The 24,138-nt window shown below is 39.2% G+C and overlaps 1 protein-coding gene across 1 annotated transcript in view; it reads left to right on the top strand.

Moving 5' to 3' along the window:
- The window catches only part of B3GNTL1 (UDP-GlcNAc:betaGal beta-1,3-N-acetylglucosaminyltransferase-like 1), a 105,702-nt gene that overhangs the window by 78,652 nt on the left and 2,912 nt on the right, over positions 1-24,138 (top strand). The window contains exons 6-7 of the mRNA XM_010152996.1: positions 7,975-8,070; positions 17,121-17,245. Of these exons, the coding sequence (XP_010151298.1) occupies positions 7,975-8,070; positions 17,121-17,245 (221 nt within the window). The remainder of the gene's footprint in view (positions 1-7,974; positions 8,071-17,120; positions 17,246-24,138) is intronic.

Below are 24,138 nucleotides of genomic sequence, written 5' to 3'. Positions count from 1 at the left end.
TGCTGAAGCAGGAGAGGTTCCTCAGAGGTAACAGTGTGAATCCAAAGAAAGGAGGATTTTCCAGACCTTTGCAAGGCCAGCATGATTATCTTCACGCTGTATATGTTGTGATCTATTAAATATTGTTCACTGAGTTACAGGCATAGCTGATGGTTCTATAGACAGAGGATGGATAATACTTTCAAATAACCACCTGAACTCTACAGATTTAGAACTCTGAGAGCAGCATTGTACTATGATTGCAAAAGGGACACTTGTGTGGTCTTTTGTTTTTCATAGATATTTGAGATGAAAATGACTGTGTAAATATGTATTTTGTTGTAATAACTTGTAATTTCAGTTATGTTACTTTCATTTGGATACTGTCTCAAAATCTGCAAGACCTGCAGATTTCTGCAGATCTGCAGTCTTCATCTTGCGAAAATACTAAAGGACGCGTTCAAAAGTCCAATGGAAAGATCATTTTTAATACTTCTTACATGAGCACTGGTCAGTGTTGCTTCTTAGCAGATTTCTGGTCTGTTCTAACCACAATTTAGTGTCTACTAATATGCCTTTAAGCATAGTGTTTTCTTTCTTTTCTGGTAAAAGCTCAGCACAAACAGCAAGCCAAGTAGACAACCTCTTGGTACAGAATGCTTTGCTTTACTGGATGGAGTAATTCTTCCACTGTAAATACTTGACTCTTTAAACACTGGAAACCCTCCAAGAATTAGAGAGACTTGTTAAGGCATGGATGGTACAAAGCCCACTTTTAGCAGCTTACAGACAAGAAAAAAAGATGTAAGACATGCTAAAATCATACAGGCTGTTCCCTATGCATGCATCTATTCTTTCGGTTTCAGCAGTAGGTTAATTCATCGTCATCAGCAGATAAAAGCTCTGAAAAAGGCAGAAGAATGACGCTTGTGATTGGGTTTTACTAGGAGCATTCAGCTACAAAAAAAAAGAGAGATTCAGCAGCGTAGTCAGCTCTCAATTACCCAGCACAATGAGGCTGGCGTGGGCTAGCTCACATAGCGCAAAACCTCAGCTGATTCAGTACATGTGTATTGGGCAATAAAGCCATGGTTAAATGGTTAATATAGGTACCTTTGGAAAGTTTTTAAACAGATTTCCTTTCAGTAGCAGGTTAAAAAAAAAAAAAGGTGGGTAGAATGTAGCCTGAACACAAGTCTTTACACTGCCTTTCATTCTTTGTGTTGTAGCCAGAGATGTCAGGAGGAGGTTGATGCCCTACATCCAACAGTGTAGAGACTGGGCATAAAAATGTTATACATGGGGAATACCATTTGTATAGGATTTTATGTTTTGGTGTAATGATCAAATAGCTGTAGAAAGGACTGTCATGTTTCTCTTAAAGTGAGTGGCCTGGTGAAAATGTAGAATAATAATAATTCTGAGAGTTTATTATTCTGAGAATGTAATAAACCATGAGGGACAAGGGAGTTCGCTACAGCGGGCCAAACACACTCAACCTTTTTCTCCCAGCACTACTGCTCTCCCATATTTCCTCCCATTACTGTCGTCTGCTTGCATCATGAGAACTGGAAGTGTTGGGATGTAGGGAAGTGGGGAGCAAGGATTTGTATGAGAGATTGACACAGTATGTCCCTCAAGATTTAGGTATGCTTTAGAAAATGTTTCAGTATACCAGAAATGTTTTAATAAACATTTTTTTTCTTTTCAATCTGCATAAAAAAGATAAATCAAAAAGCAAACATCAGCTTTTCATGTAATAACATTTATGTCTTGCTTAACCTTCTGGGTGTTCAGGAAAACAGCCTATGTATGGACGTGAACGCTTTCAAATGTTACTATTTAGCCTATACAACTAGGATTCTAATAACTTTGCAGAATCTTTTTTCTTTTTTTAATATTTATGTATATTCCTGGCACTCCATAAATAACGTAACGCTTTGTTGCATAGGTATGCTATTCTGTGCTGTTGTCTGGCTGCCCCTTTGAATAGGCTTAAGACTTTTAACGTATATTTAAAAAAATTAACTGTCAGTCGTAAAGTGGGTGTGTAGATAAAGGTATCAAACATAACTTATTACTACAGCTTGTACACAAATTTGATCACTAGACTGTATTTGTGTGGAAGTTTGACCAGAGAGGGAGAGATCACTTAACTTTTATAACCCTTCTTTTTAATGGCATGTTAATTTGAACCTCAGTTAAGTTTTGAAATGTTGGAAGGGATTGTACTCAGAGGTGTGAGAGAACATCTCTGCAGTGATGGATATACTCTGCACCTACGTACTGAAAAGGGAACTAGCTGTGTGATCTAGCTAGTCGTTACAGAAAATAAACCACGTCGGTCCCTCAAACAGTGGTAGGCAACCCTAGATAGAAAACCAGACACAGCAGCTGAGAAAGCATCATCGTACAGCTGCTCTCCTCGGTTCCAACCTTGCAGAGTCCCTCTTAGCAGCAGACTGTGAAACATGTCAGCCTTCATTGAGGTTTCAGATCCTGAGGAAATCATGAGGACTGGTAGGTTGTAATTTTCCGGCAGCAGGACTGGAATACCTTCTCGAAGGTGCGGAATGCTCTCTTCTTTCACAGCATTAGCAATTCTCGGGACTCCTGAATTCTTTTTGATTAGTTTTGTTGCCAAGTATAGTTTGGGAGTGGGAAGGTTAAGTAATGCTGATTTTTTGTCAGTGGTATTTTGCTGGCTGGAGTTAAACCGCGACAAGCCTGTACCAGAATTCCTCTGTATATATCAGCTTTTCAGTATGGAGAGTCATGGCACATTTTCTTCCTGAAATGTGCTTTTTGCTGTGCCAGATTCCAGCTTCTTCAGAGCAGGGATTTTCAGCTAACGTCAAAGCATGCAATGATTAGGTGATACAGGCAATTATTTATATAGGCATAGGAAAGGGTAAAAACAGTTCAGTACCATATAAACTAACTGAATGTAATCCATACCAGATTGGGTGTTTTGGGTGTTTAGTTTCCTTAAAGCTTAATAAAGTTTGTTGTAATTCTGTCTTTTTTTAATTTTTATTTTTTAAATCTTATTTGCCTAATACTTTTTGGAAGTAGAATAAGGAGTCTTCTCTTCCCTACCTTCTGTACCTCTTCTGTCACACTAATACAAACACTGATTCTGGATGTAAACCTTGTAATCTTCAGTAATGAGGTCCTGGTACATTCACTAGTATCTTAACACAGTTTTTTCTAAATCACACATGATGTCCTTTAGCCTATGGTCTGCCTACAGCACACAAAATCATTGTGGCCCTCTGCTAGGTGGTATTTTGCTTGTTTGTTTTCTTTTTAACCTTCTAATGTCTTAATATCAGACCCTGGGTATTGGAAGGCTTTATTTATGCTAACATAGGAGATTGTTTCTAATCCTTGATCTTTGTGAATATAATTTTCATAAATGCTCTAGCATAGGTAGAATTAAATGTGTAGTGTATTCTGGGGAATTGGCTTGTTACATTGGAAAGCAGTCTGGGCCCTTGATTAAATATGTTGCTCTTGTGAACTGCCTGGTTTCCTCTGTGTATTCTGCATAACAGAAAGTGATAAGGTTGCTGCACCATCTGCATGTATTCTTTTGGCACATTGCTGTTAGATTTTGATTTGCTGGTTCAGGAAATAGAACTTGCCTTGAAGAGTTACTATAAACACATAAATGCCTTCCTCAGTACTGGGACTTAAATTCAGTACTGAATGCTGCCATGATATGAAGTGAGCATCAGTGGGGGCCAGAATTCCTTGTGCTGTTGACAGCTTTCAGACACAATAAGTGAAAGTCACTTTATCAGCTCTCTCTATTCCTTAGATCTATTTTCAGAGAATCTCTGTAGTAGTTGAATGCAATTTGATAGCCAAACAGTTAGCAGGAACAAACCAGAGTAATTCAGTTTCAATTACTTGCTATTTGATCCTTGGAATAAAACCAGATGACAATAAATTTCTAAATAATTTAACAAATACGGTGCTAAAATAGCAGCCTGTCTCCCTTACCTGGAAATTGATGAAGATGGATTCCAGTTTGTTTGTGACAACACTGTGTTCTTCAGGAATTCTATAGATTTATACCTTCATCTATAAGCTCTGTAGTTAGTTTTTAACAAGTTGATTTTATTCAGCTAGATGGTGTTTGGATAATCTTTACAGCATACAGTGTATTGTAAATAACTAAAACTGTTATTAATCATTAATCTTCCAATACAGCAGGGTGTGAAAGGTTCACAGGTCAATCTGCTTTCCAAGATACTGTAGTAATAGGACAAGGGGCAATGACTTTAAACTGAAAGCAGGTAGATTGAGGTTGGATATCAGGAAGAAGTTCTTCCCAGAGAGGGTGGGGAGGCACTGGGACAGGTTGCTCGGAGAAGCTGTGGATGCCCCATCCCTGGGAGTGTCCAAGGCCAGGCTGGATGAGGCTTGGAGCGACCTGGTCTAGTGGAAGGTGTCCCTGCCCATGGCAGGGGGTTGGAACTAGATGGTCTTTAAGGTCCCTTCCAACCCAAACCAGTCTGTGATTCTATGAATTAACTCCTCAAGCAGGACTGAAACCCCGTTGAGGTTCCAAAGTGATCTGGGACATTTGTTGGGCAGAGCTGGAGAATGTTTCCAGGAAAACTAAACAGCAATTACAGAGTTGCCTCATATTTCAGATTCTGCTTTTGATTGACTTTCAGATTAAGGCTAGCATGGCCTCTTTGCTTCTCTTGTTCCCGTCCACACAATCTAAAAGATTTCTGGGTAAAAACTTGAGTGGCAGTCTCAAAGTGAGAAGTTGCGGTTTGTATCGCAGTCAGCCAATTCAACCATTTTTAACACCTTGGCAAGTGTGTATGACAAGAGTAGGCAGAAAAGAAATCCAGAGGAGACTTTCCCATCTGACTAAACCAAGCTGAAATCCAGAATTTCCAAACTGCAGAAGGTAGAGGGTTTTTTCCTCTTGAAGATGAAATTTCAAAAGCTCTTGAAGGTAGCTTTCAAAGGTTTGGCAGATGCTGCAGTGGTTCAGTACAGTTGTTAGGAATTCGGTGTTTTTCCTGAGCCAGTTCTCCTCCCATCACTGTAAGTATTCAGACACAGGGTGCAGTTTTATATTACAGCCGGACTGATTAACTGTGGGCAATGACCAAAAAGGGAGGTCTTGTTTTCTTCTCCAAAGCTTGTTCCTTCCCCCTCCAGCATGTCAGCAGTATTGCTAGGCTGACCTCACAGTGAACTGATTCAGAGAACTAAGGCTATAGAAAACAGCACTAAAACCAAAGAAAGTAACAGCTTTCGTACAGAGGTGGTGCCTGCTCTCACTGACCGTGGGGTCAGGTGAGTGCCAGTGCTGCTCTCTGGGATGCAGGATGACTGGGAGAGCTCTTAGCTGGTATAGGTATATTGAAAATCTAGACTTCGAGCACACACTTCCCACAATCAGGTTAAAGATTATTTATGGATTATCTATACTGCTGCTGAAAATAATGATCTTGCTGTACTCCCTGTGTTTGGTGCCCTGTTTTCCTGCATCCTCCTCTGTGGCAACACTAGTGTGGTTAGTTGGACCAGGGAGCAGGTCCAGCTGAAAACTAAGCTAACAAAAAAAGAATTTCTGCTTCACCAGTGTTATTGTATGGAACGAGGTAGCATGAACTTGCCCATTGTGGCAGTAGCACAGATTTAAATTTCCGGAAGTTTATTTTGACGTCACTTTATAAATATTCACATAGAAAAAGCTCATTTACCAATTCATTGACTCTGAGGTGATGAATTCCAGGTTCAAAAACTTTCTTGAAGGATAAGACCCTGAAATCATATGTGGCAATCCAGCCACCTCATCACCAGTCTCAGTTTTCTCTGTGTGATTCCTGTCTGGTATCTTGTTCTGAGAGGGACAGTGAGGCATAGAGCACTCTTTGATTTAGGGAAGACATCAGTGTACGCACTGCGTGATGGTTTACTGTATAATCATCATTGTATCATCATCTGTGTTAACAGACGCGACACTGATGTTTTTTTGTTTTCTCAGTGTTTCAGATTTGTTCTGTTTGACATATATACTTAAGTGAAACCAATGGGACATAGGTTATCTAATACACTAGGGATGTGAGCTCTTTGTACATGGGCATGTTTAATTACATTGAGCTACGTATTTGAGATTAAGTTCATTTATGCTCTCTGATGATCCTTGCTGCACTGAGGAAACGGCATTCTAGCCTCTCCAAACAGTTTTCACGTGTTCCAATAGGCTCAGGATTTTCCTTTGAAGATTTTCTGTCATTCAGAAATGAGATTCAATGCAATGCATTCTAGCCTGGCTTTTCTCCCTACTGTTGTTTTCTTTTGGGATTACTGTTTGGTCATTGTTCGGTTCAGGCCATACTCAATTGCCCTTGTAATTAGTGTGGAGCTAATAACTATGTACTGACTAATCATGTCTGCTCTGATTTTCTGGGTTTGTTCCGACTCTTTCAGCTCCCACTGACTTTTTTTGTGAGAGTTTTTCACATAGCACCTCTGAAGTCAGTGTATTTCAGTCCTTAACAAGCTGCTAAGGTGTTAAATCATAAAGCGATAGGATTATTCTGACTAAAATTTACGTCTCTATATTGAGATGAGTCACTCTAGGGCCTCTTTACGGACAGTGAAGCTCCATTGTGATGTTCCTGGAGTTAGCAGGCAGTGTGTTTCACCCTGAAGTGCATGCCTGTGTTTGGGGCCGTAAGACAAGTGGGTGTAGAGCACCTGTTGAGTTTTGATTAGATTTCTAATCTCTCTGGTGATTTGGTGTAAGTGTTCGTAGACAACTGTGTGTAAAATTTGGGTTTTAAATCTGTGTTGCTCTGTGGAAATCAAAGTTGCCAGACGGAAGAAGAGTTTGAGGAACTCTATCCCAGGCTCAGATCAAGAAGAGCAGATTTAAAATGTAAATGCTTGGATGCACGTGACAAAATCTACATCCACGCACTGATGTTTAAAAATTACAACTATACAGGAATATTAATACTACCACTATAGCATGCATGTAAGATCAGCATTTTCACTAGTGATTGAAGACTGGCGCTAATTGTGAAGTTTCTTTCTTCCACCTCTGTAAACCAGGCCGTGCTCTTTATTTCCTGTGCGGTTCTTGGAGGCAGGCAGAGTCTCCTGTCTTAACTTTGCTCACTCTGTTTGACAAGTTCAGTCTCTTGTTTGGCTAGATATTTCATCTTGTCAGAAAAGAAAAAACCAGTTTCCCTTCCCTAATCCAGATTCTGGTTTATTTCACGGTTGTGTTTACAACCAGCTTGTGTAAAGCTGCACAGACCCATTTGTATGGTTCTTGGCTGTCACTAGTCAAGAAGATGAAATTAATAGCCACTCCCTTTTCAGTCCCTAAAGCCTTTTCTTTCCAACAACCTTTTAAGGTAGGTACCACTGGGTAGCAAATCCCTAATGCTCTGATAAGTTTAAAATAAATTGTAAATTACTTGTCCAAGCTTGATTGTCTTTGGCATAAATAAAAGATCAATGAAATCTCCTACTTACTATGTGTATGAGGAATATAAAATGGAAAATCAGTGCACAGTAATTGTAGCATTAAGTTTAAAACTTTTAACTATTAAAAGGTTCTTCTCAATTCATTCCCTTCAATATCCACATCGCCATTATTCATAGAAGTGTCATTTCCAGTATACATCTCTGAATTTGAAGTGAAGTTTGAAGAACTCTGCATGGGTTGCAACTTAGGATAGAAGAGAAGGTTATGGAGTACTAAGCAGGAAGTAGATTTATCTGTTGGGCTCTGACACCCCAAAGGTGCTGGTACACACCTCAGTTTGAACATTGAGCACATGATCAATTTTAAGCACTTGCATTTCTCATTACTTAAAATTGCTGAAGGTTAAGTATAGGCCTAAATATTTGCAGGATTTCAGGTGAATGTGTAAGGTCTACTTTATTTCACAGCAGATGCTGGGTTTGACATTCTGTTACTGCCTTTTTTCCCCTTTTTCCTAGGTGTTTACCTCCCATGGACCCACTGTGATCATGCCAACCTGGTTTTGTTCTCGAGAATGGTTTTTTCATGTGGGAAAATTTGATGAGGGTGGAAAGGTGAGTGCTACAGATGATATGTAGTCCAGGAACCATATCTTTGTCTAACAGCCCCTGAAAGCTCTGCATCTTTTATTAATAAACACTAGGCAAAGGGGTATGGATAAAATTGACATCTAAAAAAATCTGGGTTGTACTATATAGCTGTGTTTTGGGTTTTTTTGGTTTTGGGTTTATCATCTTAAAAAAACCATTTGTTAACCAAGTACAGTTGTTTTGGGGTAACTCTGGCAATTGAAGGACATAACTGAGATGGAGTTTTAGGTAAATCTAACAGATTTGTTAGATATGTCAGCATACCTGGAAGAGTTAAAGAAGGGTTCAGGCATTGAAGCTCCTCTTTAATCCCTGAAATACATGCAGCAAATCTGAAAGTGAAACAAAAGTCAGCTCATAGTTTCATTATGAACCATCTCTGAAAGGTGATGTTTCTTTTGGGAAAGAGATTGGAAGGAAGAAGGGTGTGGGATGGCAGAGATGGTAATGCATTCTCCTGAAGGGAAGGATTTATATCCCTAAGATGAAGAAAGAAGGAAGGAGGGGAGGTCCCAATGTGCCATAAAAATATTATCCTTAAATCTCATTTATTCACTTGTCTCATATCCAGTTGTCAGTCTTGGGTCACAGGCTTGTCATTGGAAGATGTTAAGTAGCTTTTCCTCAAGGATCAGGACTGGGAGGTTACAAACTACATGACTCTTATATGTGAATTGTTTCTTCACTGTCAGTCAGGTGTTGTTTTCCTTTATAGATTTCCTGTATGGTTGCCTTAGGCTCATCAGCATGTTTATGGAATAAAATCCAGGGATGTCTATTGGCAGTACGTATTGTGGTAGGAGTAGAAATATGTTGGCAAATAGAACTAATTCAGAAGTATTTGGAACTATTCTGTGTGGTTTGGACCTGAGAGGTTTTTCTTTCAGTGGTTTTGGTGAGACTTTAGGGCTAGAATAGGTAGTTCTGAATTTTTTTTTTTGAAAGCCTTTGTTTAATAGTACTCTTAAAAAAATCTGCTAAGGATATTTCCTGTTTTATTATTTAAACTACAACATAATACGATTATTATTCTTTTTCCAGCCTCTAAATGGACCCTTCCTGTGCCATGCAGTGTGTATATATACATACAGACATATTCGTGTGTGTATGAGGATATACAAATATTATTCTGTGGGCTGCCAACAGAATTATAATTTAAGGAGACGGCGGGCAGAGAGCAGAATTGTTTAAAGTGGTGAAAAGATTTGTCCTTAATTACATGGTGGGGGAGTGGAAGAGCTGGGAATGGTGCCTGGCTCTCAATACAATCTACATTCGCTGACCCATGCTCTTTATTTCTTTTTTATTATTATTCCTTATCATTGTATTTTCATTCTCTGAAGAATGTTTGACTTAACTTCTTGAGCATTGTTAGTAAGCTCAAGAAAGCAAGCAAGCAAGCTAAAACATAATAACAACAATAGAGCAGCAAGCCTAATGATAGAGTTCAAGAGGTTAGGTTAAACAGACTATTGTTCCTTGCTTTTTGCTTTTAGTTTTGGTTTGGGTTTTTTTCTTTGTTCTGTTTTTTGGTTGGTGGGAGTTTTTTTGCTTTTGTTTTATATATATAATTGTGTAGGGAGTATACCACTGGTTATTCAGGTGTAATATGCTGACACTGTCAATACTAATGATTTTTCAGCCACAATGCATGATATGTCCTTCTAGTTTTAAAAGTTATCAGTGATAAGTTAAACTGTTTGTCCCAGTTGTGAAGTGTACAGCATGTCAGACCTCTGGCTGATAATAGAGGACCTTCGAAAAAGTACCCTGAGAACAAGGGTGACAGCAGATCTGAACAAAGCAATGAAGACAGGACAGAGTTTTGACTATACCATTTGTGTAGGTTTAGAGGAGACAAAATAAAGTCCAGAATCTTCTGGCAGTTAGCACTATAAAGTATTTAGCATTGATCTAACTCATTCATTTTAATTTGAACAGAATTCCTTTGAGGCTAAGAAACATCTCTGTGTATCAATAGAGCTGTTATAAACTGGTATTGAGTACTCCAGGACCTTAGACATGTGTGTGTATGTTCTGACCTTACCCATGATCTGACTATGCTAATTTGATTGCTTCCATCTCCATCTTTGGGTTAGTATTTAACAGTGTGACCTGCAAGTGTCACATTGCTGCAAGTAAACACCAAAACAGGCCAACGATTCTCCACGTTTCAGCCTTCTCCATTTGCTAAACTGTTTCCATGCCAAAAAGCTGCATTTCTCATTTGGAATTACATCCAAACACCTGTTCTTCATATTTGAGTGCTTAGAACAAACGGAAGATAATTCTTCCATGGAAGAAATTGTGATTTGATGTTTATGGTAATAGTATGGGTGGACTGAAAGAATATAAATATATAAGTTAGGATGTAAAATTTTTTAATTACAAGGGAGTATGCATGTATCTCTCTGTCCCTCTGGGCTTTATGTGAAATGTTTGGGGTTTTTTTTTTAGTATTTACAACATGTTTTTAAAAATAAACATTTTTTCTGGTCAGGATCTGCAACTGCTGGAAGTGTACACCTTCTACGTAATCACCGTGGCAATGTCTACGCAAAGTCCTGAATAGTATCGCCATAAGTGGTGGCTAAGAACCTGACCGGTTTGCTTTATGCACTACGTCACTGAAATGGTAGAGGTGTTATTTACGCCACCTCTGACGTGTGATGGTTAAAGCTGAAGTACTTGCAAGCGGTTGATTTTAGCAAGCCCTACTGGTGTGCTGAGACTATAAGACTACAACAGAAATGGTCGCAAGCCTGTAAAATTACAGTTTAAATAGTAGCCACTACTAGGGGGAGAGTTACATGAGCTATATTTCTGGCTTATTTTTTTGGGAAGCTAAAGGGACATAACCATCCTGTTACACAACCGATTCAGATAAAGAGTGTGGTACTTCTATATTGAAAAAAGTGGTAGGACTTTACTAAACCCTTCAGAACTCACACTTGAACACTAGTTTGTGACATTATTCACGATTGTTGTTGCTCCTATACTTTTTGGTGTCTTCTAAGAGCTAACAACATTGTTTAAAAGTCATAACTATGTCCAAAAGCATCACAAAAAGTTATGCTGAGGAACAAATATACATGGTCTTGTCTAATATGAAAAGCAGATTTCGAATCTATATCATGTTAAAGTAGGGAACTAATAAAGCCATGCACAGCGGCAGACATGGTGTCTGTTACTAGCTAAGCAGAATTATTGCTTCCTATGTTTGATAGTGCTCTTCAGTTTGCATACAAACCCAACATTTTGCACTTGTCGCCGACTGACCTTGTGTATGTCCACCAAAATGTATTCTTCTGATGGACAACAGATGCTGTTTGCTATTACTGTCCAAATGGAGATCCCAGGGAAGGCACTCTGCTTGGCTCTTTCTGCATGCTGTCCTTTTGTTCTAGTCACTTGTGTGCAATGGCACTGAGTTAAAAAAACTAGCTGCTTCTTTTGGGTAAATGCTTGCAGAAATCTTGAGTACATTAAGAACTGTATAAATGAGCATTGCTAACCTGCAGCCTCCACTCCATGCAAATGTGGCTAATTATATAGTCCTGGCTTTATTCAAGCAGTATTATTCTTGACATCACAACTGTAATATGCCACACTTGCTTCTTTCTCTAGAGTTTTACCACAACTTGGTCCCAAATTTCCTGTCACCTCTGTATTTAACCTTCCTTCTTAAGTGTATGAAAACTAAAAATGGAATGACAGCCTTAAAGTTCTAAACTAATCTTGAAGTGTAAACAGAGGGAAATTATTCTTAATGAGCCCCAGATGGAATAGCATATTATAAGCCACTGACCCTTCTGAATACACACTGTGACGCTGAACAAAGTGTCTGGAGCTCAGTTATGATCTATTTTTGTGATAAAAGGTCACAAAATACACAAACTGAGGAGGTGGCAAAATATACTTTGGTGCACAGGAGACTTTAGCACATGCTGCAAAGCTCTAAGATAGCTTTGTAGGCTGTTAGGTAATGCATTTTTCTGTTTTTCTCTGCCAGAGCACACTAATGTCATTCCCTCCAGAAAGGCGAGCAGTTACAATAATGCCTGAAAGGTAAAAGGCTAAGTAGGATATTTTTTCTTTTCTTCAGAACATGCATTAAAATATGGCCAGTCTGTCAAATAACCTATCAGGGTGCTCTGGGGAAGAATCAGGATAAAACGCAGGCACTAATGTTTTTGGCTTGGTATAGTTAAGGCTGAACAGAGATTAGTATTTGGTCTAAAAAGGAAGGAAAACGTGGTGGAGCCAGTGATTAATTACACCTTAAGTTATTTGAAAATTCACTCCACACCCATGTCTAATGACATTTTTTGTTAGTGTGTTACTAAATATCATTTAGAATTTACCACCTCCCTTCCATTGGACTCCCCATCATCTTTGTTTAACTGAATTTCTCTGTGCCAATACATTTGGATGAAAGCAATCTTCTGGAGTTTCCTCTAACCTGTTAATTTCCCAAACAATGAAGTAAATGTTACAGGCTTCAGTTCTGAAGGCAAAATGATATCAAGACATGGTTTGGATGGGAGCCAAAAAATGAAGTGAGAGATCTGCAGAAAGAGAGACCTAAGAATGCAGAGAAGCTATTAATAGCTATTTAATATGGAGTTAGCTTGTGGTTAGTCTGCTTGCATACCTCGGGTAACTATCCTGAAGGAAATTAAACTAAGGAGTGTTTTCAATTAATGGTAACTTTCCCTTGAAATAAGTAATTTCAATGACAAGTTGTTCATTACAAGAGAAAAATACAATGCACATTTAATACAAAACTTGGTTTTGGAGAAAGACTGACGGATAGATAATTCTCAGGAAATTTCTTTAGTTCCTAATTTTTTCATCTTTCTATTGGATAATATCTGCAATTTCTCATTTAGTTTTAGCTTCCAGCAGCTTAGTAGCCATTCCCCACTACCAGCACACTTTGAACAGTATTTGTTGGTGAGTAAGAGAGTCTAATGCCTGGCAGAACAGTATTTGTTTCTGAGGCAGGAGAACTTCCTTTAAAACAGGCTGTCTTTTGTGTTCACTTCCATGCAATCAACCCCTCTGCATTTGTTATTTCTCTAAGTCCAAAATTTAGCTTAAGACTTTAAGGAAATGCAGTTGGGCAGCTGTTGTCCTATGTATTTAAAACAAAACAAAACAAGTACTTCGATTTTTTTAATCAACATCTCGGCTTTGTTGCTAAATGACTTTGTTTAATTTTAGGTGTTGTAATACACACCATTTGATCTGCTTTTTATGCAACTCTAGCGTAATATTAATACTGAAATGTTTTTCTTTTTTAATGAATGTTCTCAAATGTGCAGTATGAAATGGGTTAGTTTAAAAATAGCAATGAAGCAAACTCTTTCCAAACTCCTGTAAGAAACAGTTTAGCAGGGAATCAGAAGGTAATTCCTTTGTGATTCATTCTTTCCATTCACCAATTTTAGGCTCCCTTGATGAATTCAAGCAGTTTGACTTAGTCTGTCCAACAATTACCCTGATGTTGCTGTCTGGTTTGCAAGTTATAGCCCCATTTTCCTTGATGCCTCTGATCAAGAGGAAGGGCTCAGCTTTCCCAAACCTGAAGATTTTTTTTAATGTGTGATTAGATTTGCTTCCCTTGCCTTGTTTGTCATCACTTTTTGTTATCAACGTACATATTCTTGAAATAGGAAACATTCAGTGTTTGATTTCCCATTTTCGGTCGTTAGACTGCTCTGCGTAGGCTAAATCTCCACTGGTTTTGCTTACAAGGATCTACCACCTCTAGCAGAGTGCCTGTCAGCTGGCAGAGGACAGGGGAAGCATACATGTCAAAGGGGATTGAGAGAAGGCGGAATGAAGGGTCAAGAGATGGATAGGCAGTTGGGACAGATTGATTCCATGTCGGAATCCGTCTCCTGTGTTAGGTTTAGCAGTAAAAGGCAGCTCATATTGTGTGTATGTCTGTACAGACTAATGGTAAGTTCTGCCCAAGTGACCAGAAAACCAGACCTCCCAGCCTGGAGTTCTGCCGTAGTTACCGTTGGTTGTCCCAGAGCTACCACATGATCTCTCACCAGGTGACTTACAGCGTTGCCCAGAGGGCCAATCTCTCATGAAAAGTCCTCCAAAAATCGCTGAGTTGTGTCTTCATCCCTACTGATGCTCCTCACGTTACTAGTGGTGAAGCTGCAAAAACTGTAGCCAGAATTGCTTGTCATAGTGGTAAATGGCTTGCACCTCCTTGCCAAATGCGTACGTTGAGGACAATGTAGTTGGAGTACGGTTTCATACCTGGTGAGAGCAATGAGAAGGTGACGAGAGAAGCATGGACCATTAGTTTGGTCCCTGAACAAGGAGTTACTTTAATTCACTTTAGGTTCTACTTGGCAACTCATTATGTATACAAAACCCTCATCCATCCAGCCAACCCTCATCACAGCAGGTGATACCTGCCCAAAATACTGGGGGAACACACGTCCTTCACCTGTTCAGCAGTAACACGTTAAAGTGAACAAAACCAGTTTATGTGGTAGCCTATTGCCGAAATGCGGACTGTTAATTGATGTTTTTAGCTATGGATATTGATTTTCCAAAAAATACATTAAAATATCTCTTCAGTGGTTAAACAGCTTTTTCTTTGAAAGTTGTGTTTGACACAGATTCCTGGTGTTTAAAATGCCATCTGGATCCAATAACACGTCTCAACTGGGGAGAAACTCTTGTATTGCAACAAACGTGTATGCTTGAGAGCCGTCGGAAGTCCCATCCCTGCAGGATCTATAACACAGCCAACATCTTTCCTCCCCTGACAGACGCATGGCAGTGCTGCTCCTCTGTAATGCGAGAGGCCACTGCTGAGCAATACAAAGCACCTGTTCCTTCCAGGGCCGAGTGTGCCTTCCACTGGTGAACCTAAAGCCAAAGAGCACTCCAGAACCAAACAGCGTTTTGAGAGATCCTGTTGCTTTTGCAGTAACTCACTTTATTAATACGCAGATTAACAGTTATCTTGAATGATGTACATGCTTGTCCAACAGAAGATTAACTGCAGATATGTGATATAATCATATATCTGAATTAAAATATGACTCCTGCAGTAAGCTGATACGTGCTACAAAATTTGTGCCCTGCCTGACACAGTCTGATGTGTGACTGGAAAAGAGGAAAAGGTTTACACTTTGCTGCTGACTCTCAATATTTCCATTGAAGAAAAAGATAGGGCTACAAGATAAACGGGAAGAATTTGAGTTTGTGTTTTTCTTACATTCTTCATGACTGTGGTTGCTGTCTGCTACTCCAGCTTCCCCAGATTTCTTTTGTGGCTTTCAAAGTAGGTTCATGTTAAGCATAAATTGTATTAAGTTCTCTAGAAGTTTTCTTTTGCATTGTAGCTGTTGAACTCGAAGTCAGACGAGTATCTACAAAGACAAACAATAACTACAGATAAGCTGCCCTGAACCAGCAGTCGAATCAGAGTCCATTTTCTCCAGAATCTGGGACTGTGGCCCAATTCAGTGTCTTAAATCCATCTATCATATAGTGAAGTCTGGCGCTGGAATGTACAGATCTTGATTTGGTTCCGATTTCTCCCGAGATACATATATTCAATTGAGTGATTTGGATCTCTTTTCCAGGGTTCAGATCCATTTTTTGTCTCGTTTCTCTTCCCCTCCCCACACTCCCCCATCTCCTCAGTCTGGTGGGTATGAGAAACAGTCACTGAACTGTATTGCCTGTGTGACTAGAAGGCCAGAAGAAATCACAGAGGGATTTTGTGTCCTGCACTTTAATTAAAGAATCCTATTTTCTTAATTATGGAAGAAACCCAGAAGCTGTGGTAATGGGGAAAAAAAAAATCTATTTTTTTAAACTTGTGCTCTTGTTATTTTTCAGTGTTGAAATAGAATAGCTAAAGTTGAGGTTTCTGACTCTTTCATGTATGTGGTATTGCTTACAGAAAGAAATGTATTTCATCTTCCCCTTTTTTTACTTTTCCTTCACAACTTTGTCATGTTATCTTTCAGCTTTTGATTTATGCTACACTTAAATAATTTTTTGGGCCCACCTGGCTTTACATATCGGAGATTTTTAGTCTGATAAAATAATTTTACATGCCTAGTTACAAACACCGGGTTGGAGGAAAGACAAATCTGTATATATCTGTGTACACAGAAAAATTAAATGTTCTAGGCAGCTTTCAAAACGTTGCACCAGTGCAAGATGTAAATAGATGCTATTTGTTTACCTTCAGTATAGGGCTGTATCTTTAAAGGTGGTTTTGTCCTTTCGGATGCTATGACGTAATTAAGTACTAAGTGCCGTAAGATTGCCCTTCTCACACTGTATCTCTGGCATGAAGGTTTTCTGATCTTTAGGTGGAAAACATTGCATATGGTAATGAAATCTGTAGTATTTCCTAGAGCCTGATAGATCCACAATTCTAGGAGAGTAGTTTTTTTGCAGTGTTTCAGCTGTATTGCTTTCAATCCCATTAGGAAGAACGTACCATGGAAACAAGTTGCCTTGGTTCTTATGATAGGGCCTGATTCACCTTTTCCCAAGTAGAGGCCAGTATAGTTATTTCTATGGCAACCACAGAAAGAACGATAATTCTGGTAAAATGAAAAACCACTCTTCTGAAGTCCCTGATCCCTTTCAGTAACTACTTGGTTACTTGGCACTTCAGGCTTCATGAGCTGCTCAGCAGCTGGGTTCCTCTCTTTAGGGACTAACCTGTACCAAGCTTTATACCCCTGTCAAAATGCAAGGATGTTTATTTTTCCTCCTCTGCCCTTGTGGTCAGTTGTACTTCATTTTTATATAGCACTCCTTGGTTTTTATTACCTTTATCTTTTCCACAGATGTGTTTAATGACCCATTAGATAACTTCATGGAGACATACAGAAAGAATATGAATAAAATGATATTAAACCTTATTCATTTGGCAGAAAAATAAAATGTGTCTTCAGATGTAACTATGAATACTGGTCACTTCTGGTTTGAAAGAGCTGCTTCTCTTCCAGGGTGTTCCAGAAGATCTGTTGTTTTTTTATAACCATCTCCAAAAGGGCGGAAAAGTTGTTCGAGTAAACCATTGCCTCCTGCTGTACCGTTACCATCCACGGGCTGCAACTCATTCCATCCTAGAGTAAGTTACGTTTTTTGGTAGAACTTAAAAATGAGCTTTATCTTGGGTGATTGGCAGCAAACATGCTTAATCTCTTCAAGATACCATGCAGCAGAATAATTACCCAGTTGTTTTTAATTGTTTGTTTTGGAGTTGGTTGGTTTGTTTGTTTTAAAGGCTAAAAAGCAGTCATAACATGTTGGCAGTATTCTCTTTTGATGACAGAAGGTTAGATTTCTGTTCATAGTTGCTATAAGATGCTTTTGAGTAACACGCTCTAATGTTGGAATTGAAGTTATTGAAATCTGTGGTGGTGGTAGTGTTGCCCATCCACTCTCGCTGTACCTGCGTTAAGGATTTAGTGAGGTGGGGACAGGGTGGGCACATCTGACACTGGACAAATATTCTAAGAAATGGTTGCATCTGTGCAGCTGTTCTTGAAATAATTTCACAATAGGTATTGTAAGAGCAATGAAGTATTTGGGGGACTGCATTACAGCAGTACTGTTTTCTCAGCTTCCAGTTACCATCTGGAGAAATTCTTCCCAGAGAGGGTGGGGAGGCACTGGGACAGGTTGCCCAGAGAAGCTGTGGATGCCCCATCCCTGGAAGTGTCCAAGGCCAGGCTGGATGAGGCTTGGAGCAACCTGGTCTAGTGGAAGGTGTCCCTGCCCATGGCAGGGGGTTGGAACTGGATGATCTTTAAGGTCCCTTCCAACCCAAACCATTCTAGGATTCTGTGATCCTGTCAGCTGAGACTCTAACTGATCATGTGAGATCTCATTATCTTTCTGAATAACATCTCTGGTTATTTGAAGCACCTGAGTTTTTTACTCTCACAGCAGATATATATACGATATGCTTCATATGATTGTGTCTCCTCTGCTGAACACGGCAAAAGCCGGCAGAGACAAGTACCTTCGGTATTTTGAACGTGATTGCAAGGATGTGTTTGAAATATATCCTAGTGGTGACATTTTATTGGGGATTTTAATTAAGATTTTTAATATGTGATGTTTTGATTCTCCTGTTCTTTTGCCATGTGAACCATAGTGTAAAAAATACTTTATTAATTTTAAAGCTTAGTTGCAAAATGAACTGTCTCAATTTTTAAAAAGTAAACAGAAACTTGTAATACCAATAATACCTTCTTTTAAAAAAATAACAAAAACAAACCTTTCATCTGATAATGTGCTGCAGTTACATATATCATTTTCATATTTGAAAAGGTCTAAATGCTCTAAATCAGATAATGAGTCTTGAAATATACCTGAGGGTGTTTAGGAGTAATTATCTCGGGTGCTTCCTTGTGAGCTGTTGCCTGCTGCTTTTGCAGTGCTGGTGTACCCATAAGGAACAGGTTAACTTGTCGATGGCTGATTCCTCTACACACTCCCTTTACCCATCGAAGGCGTTCTTCCTCATCGGAAGGCCTGCAAGCTGAGCCAAAGTCCGTCCTTTCTCTTACGCACTGACATTAATGAAAAATTATGAGAGCTTTATTGTCCTTGAGGATTCTCGCTAGAGTCACGGTGGTAATTAAATAAACTCTTTTCTTGCTGATGGATATGAATACGCTTTCCAGTCAGTCCTATTTGTATGGTTTTGCAGAACTGACTAGTAAAACTAAACATTTCTGTGTGCCTTTTAGTTGTGTATCACTAGATTATTGTATTACTGAAAATGCTATAGTATACTACCACAAATACCACACTCCTGGTTAACATCACTGCAGATCTTTATAAATACATGTGTGTATAAAATCATTTCACTCTGAAACAGTCATTCCAAGCAAAAAGAAGATATTATTTGTATTTTGCAAACAAATACGAGGTTAATTGTTGTCCTTTCTATTGGTGTTTAAATATAAGGGGTTTTTTCTCTTTTAGTGTGTGATCATTTTGGCAGTTAGTTACAAACTTCTCAGCCATGCATCATGGGATGCTAAAACTCTTGGAAGCCGCTTGCTTGTGTCTGTGGGAAAACATCTTATTCTTGGAAATGAGTTTGTTTTGAATTTACTGCAAGCTGTTGCTTATTCAGATCTACAAGGTTGTGTGGCACAAGCACCCTGAATTACAACATACTGTGAGAATGTGGAAATACTGTAAGCTGTTTCAGATGTGCCGTTTGCATGTCCAAATTGGCGCCTTTCTTGTCTCATTCTAAGAAGTCAGGCTAGCCATGCTTCCTGTTGGCTTTTGCTGGTACTACTGTTAATGGTGTTTTGCGTGAACTTTCAGATAGGAGGTTGCGTAATATCTCTTTTTATTGGCTTGTTCCCCTGTTTGTTGCCTAAGTTGTGAAGGGGTGGCCAGCATTTGTTTCAGAAGGTGTGTATTGAGCAAGCAGAGCTTAATGGACTCATCACAGCTTTAAGTGTGTAATTTAAATTGGGCCTTTCCTAATTTGCCTTTTGGTCACCCCACCTTATTTGATGCATGTTCTACCTTTTCTACGAGTCTCTTTTTATGGTGTGTGTTGTTGGAACAGTTTTCTGTGGCACTTTGCCTTTTGCCATTGGCCTGTGACATCTCTGAATTTTCAGAGTTAGCCTAGACCTGGATTTGGAAGTAACAACTCACCGACCAGATTAATATCTTATCTGAGATCCAAATGATGCTTGTAGGTAGGTTGGGGGCTTTTTAACAGTTTATGCTGTTTCACTCTTAAAAAGTAGTTTGGAGCTGGCTAATAGGACTTGTTTATACAAACGTGTGTAATTCAATCTTTTCAGCAAAGACAACAATTGCTCGTAGCCTGTTATGGGCTGATTTCAGTTTATACAAGAGTCTTTCATTGCTGTTCAGGGGAAAAATGCCTGATTTTTGCATTTTCAGACTTCCTAAAGTGTATATAAACCTACTTGGCAAGCAACAGTTAGTTCTTTTTATTTTGTATGTATAATTGCAAACACTAATGATTTTTAGGTCATTTCCTATGATTAGTATCCTTCTGGAACAAATATCTAGAGGTGAAAGTATCTGTGAAGCAGGAAAGAAAGTCTTACTTGCATTCTCCCTTACCCTGGAGGCATCAGACTGTTATTAAATGTTTTGGGTGTGTGACAGAATCTGAATGAAGTACAGTCTATATTTAGATTTCATTAGGTGTGTACAGAAATATAAACGTTCCCGCTGTAATTTCATCTAAAGTCTGTGATGGGTACCTGCTAAATGTGGGTGAGCAAGACAAGTTTTGAGAAACTTGTCTTCAGCCAGGAATTTACAACACACAATCCCACACATCTCTCAGATCTAGATCATTTTATCTCGCATTACAGCTTGTACCCTAGGGCTGCGTGTACTTTGTGCTCCATAGCTGTGTGCACTGATTTGGTACAATATCAGAGCTGGCTTCATAGCGAGAAGTACTACAGTAAGAAAGTCTGGTGTATAATAAAAACATTGTAAAATTCGTCGATCTTTATCTTGCCAAAGGGGACAAAAAGGAACTGTGTATAAAACAATGTACCTCACTGCGAGATAAGAGTCAGCTTGGAAGAAGATGAGCAATAAAACTGTACTTGTCTTTGGGTAGTGCTGCTCACAAAGACAGGCCGTTGGGGCAGGTAGCTGATCTTTGTAGCATTTTGCAAACTTTTGGTCAAGAGAAATTTAATATATGCAGAAAATAAGGTTTGTACCTTCCCTCTGTTATTCAGGCGACTCCCTTTTATGCAGAAAATGTGAAGTGTACTAGCAAGGCTTACAGTAATTTCATATGCTGTGTATTCAGAAGGAGATATATTGTAAGATCTTGCTCTGCAGAAATAACCAAAATTACGTAATGTATTGAAACCATCTGGGTTCAGGCACTGGAAGCTTCCAGTGTCATCTGAGCGAAGGAGGTCTGAAACACACATTTGGTTGTTTAGAGGTACTCTGAGGCATGGCCCTCGCATCGCTGATGAGCGCAGCAATGCCTGCTTCATTTCCTGCAAAAACATATGCATACAAAAATAGGCAGGAGAGAGACATATTCCTGTAACGTATTCCTGTACAACTGAAATAAAGACGAGGTCAACTGCATTTTTATCTTCTATGCTTGCATTTGGCACTTTAATTAAACATGGAAATTAATGACCTCATTAGATTCTTGAAAAGTAAATGGCATTGATAGTCTCTGTCTTTCTTAATAAGCCTTTCATGAAAAATAGGCCACAATGCAAACCATGCCTCTGTTAATGACCCACGACCTGAAGATGAACTCAGACATTAATAGAACCTATTAACAGTGTAAATGTAATAACTCAGTGGGATGATATAGTCCAGCAATTAATAAGTTCAGATGAAGTTCAGCAGAACAACAGTGGCCAAAAAAAATCAGTTTATTCACCAGCATGGTCAAGGTTCAAATGGGTTTAATTTCTGAATTGCCTGTGGATTGTAAGGACCTTGAATTCTGCGTGCAAAATTAGCTGTAAAGAATCTGTTCTCTCAGCTCTCACCGTGATTAAAAAGTTCTCTGTTCTTCCATCTCTGGATTATCTATCAGGTGAGATACACCTACCATCTAAAACTCGTATTATCCTGCCATGGATAAAAAACCACAGGAAGAGCCCTCTTGAACCACGTGAACAGCTCCTCTCCTGTCTGGTGTTCCCCAAGTAGCGTGTGGGGCTGCCCTACATAGATTTGTAATATTAGTGTGGATGGTAATCAGTGCCTAAAATTCCAGTACTGCTTAGGGTATTGGCCTTGTATTTGTGCATTTCTCAAGTACTTGCACATCTGTCTTTGCTCTGTTGATTCACTTATGTAGCCTCACTGGGGGAAGGAGGGGAAAGGCAGTCAAATAATATGGCGAGGTTTAACTGAGCTCAGACATTAAATCATATAGCTTTTATTGTCACATTATCTTTCATTTCAAAATAGGAATAGAGCAGATGTTTCTTGACTCCTGTATTCAGGCAGTAGGTCACCACACATTTTAACAGAGCTCCATTGTTATGTTACTTGGGTGGATGGTATGGTAATAACTGCTTGGGACTGAAGAACACACTTCGTAGTCATTCTTACCCGCTGCATGAATACCCTCATTTCACTCCTGCAGAATTTTGGCTCCTCTCCTTCCTTCCAGACTATATAGCTGATGAGTATTGAGGGGCCATGGCAAATGAGATCTTAGGAAAATTGTGTAAGCCTCAAGAATGATTTTCCAAGTAGAAAAATGTATACTACTTACATTTCTTTTGTGAGGAAATGAAGATGAAAGAAATGGGAAAAATAATGTACTTCAAGAATTTGGGTCAAGGGGTGGGAGTATTAGGATGTGGGAACTACCTTGCTCAGTGAGAAGAATTTGTATCCCACCTTCTGGCTGAGGAAAGTCTTGTTAGCTGAACACAGACTAGAAAATGGCACTAAGGGCTACTGGGAAACTGCGTACTTTAATCCTTTCTGAGATGGGCAGGGAAAGCAGCCTTGATTTGGGATGATGCAACGTAACCATACCTCCCAGATTTTGCTGGTGGCTATGAATATGTAATAATGCAAAATCTGAAAATAGCTGTGAGAATTGTCTCTTGAGTAGCGGTTTGTATGACTTGTAGATCGTTTCAGGCATTTTCTTTAATCATCCTTTGCACGTTGCTACAGTTCCCGTCTGTTGCACCTGCACTGGCTCTGGAAGGATGGGAAAATGGCATTCCCTGATCCCTCCAGGCAGCAATCCCAGTTACCTGTTCTGCAAAACAGAAAATTCTGTTCAAAAAATGTGGCAGATTAGGGGAACCAGAAGCCTGAAGGGGATAACTGAAACTCTCTCTTTTGACACTCTCTAAACTACCTTGTGCTTCCACACGTGAGATCCATCGTTGGCGCAGAGCACATTTTCACAACGATTAAGTCTGTGCTTGTCACTGAAAAGCTCAATCACAAATTCTCCCCTTAGTTCTGAATTTTTCTGATGATCTCTTGCTTGTTGGAAGTATTTGAGGGTTAACTCAAGACTGCAAAGTGTTTGATATAACTTAAAATTTTCATTAAGAAGGTCATGCGCAATGTGGGGATGGGATTTTTTTCAGTACTTTTCTGTGAGCATTTTCAGAAGAATGCCTTGAAGTGATGCAAGCAAAAAATCACAAGTGCTCACTATATTGGCTTCATTTTCACAACCCAAACCAGGTATTTAAGAAAGCCATTTATTCGTCTTTGAATGAAGCTGTCTGACAATATCCTTGTATTTGAATAGTGATCCAATTGAACTGGAGTTTAATGAGTTTCATTTCCTTCTATTTCTGAGTGCAGTTCCCTTAAATGCTTTCTGCGCTTGCTTTCCTCAGTCTAACATTCATAGATAAGATTGCGTCATTAAATCTGCTTCAGCCTGAAATCTTTGTGGGTGATGACCACCACCAAGATGTGGTCTCCTTGAATTTTACCTCCATAGGGACTTCAGTGGAGTAGAGGCACCCATCGCTTAGACAGCAAATGCATGCTGCCTGCAAGCACCCCATGCCAAATGTACTGGCACATTTCCATGACTCCTAGAAACATTTTCCAGGTGTCTGGATGTAGATTCCAGTGTTTTTTTCCTGCTTCTAGAAGTTAGCTGATAATTCTTTTTATGCCTTGTAAGGTTGACTGTTTTTTTCTGTAGCTTTAACTGCAAGCTTAAGTGGAAAGAAACTTGTCACTCAAGTCAACGGAATAGATTCTGAAGTACCTCTGGAATGTTACACAGTGTAACCCTTCTGAAGTCACATTTCAAAGTAAAATCAGTTTTAAAACCTTTCCATTTACGTGTAACGCAATAATCTTCCTTTTTAGAAGTTAGCAGAAGCTCTGAAATTTCCAGTAAAGTGATCCTGGAAAAACACTTGACCTTCATATTTATTTCCTTTAACTTTCCATCTGGGAATACAGTATGCTCTAACGAACTTGGAAAAAGGCAAGTGTCAAAAGATGCCA

The sequence above is a fragment of the Eurypyga helias genome, unplaced genomic scaffold (assembly GCF_000690775.1).
Source record: "Eurypyga helias isolate BGI_N326 unplaced genomic scaffold, ASM69077v1 scaffold3006, whole genome shotgun sequence".
Taxonomy (NCBI): domain Eukaryota; kingdom Metazoa; phylum Chordata; class Aves; order Eurypygiformes; family Eurypygidae; genus Eurypyga; species Eurypyga helias.
This window is presented reverse-complemented; position numbering and strand designations above follow the sequence as displayed.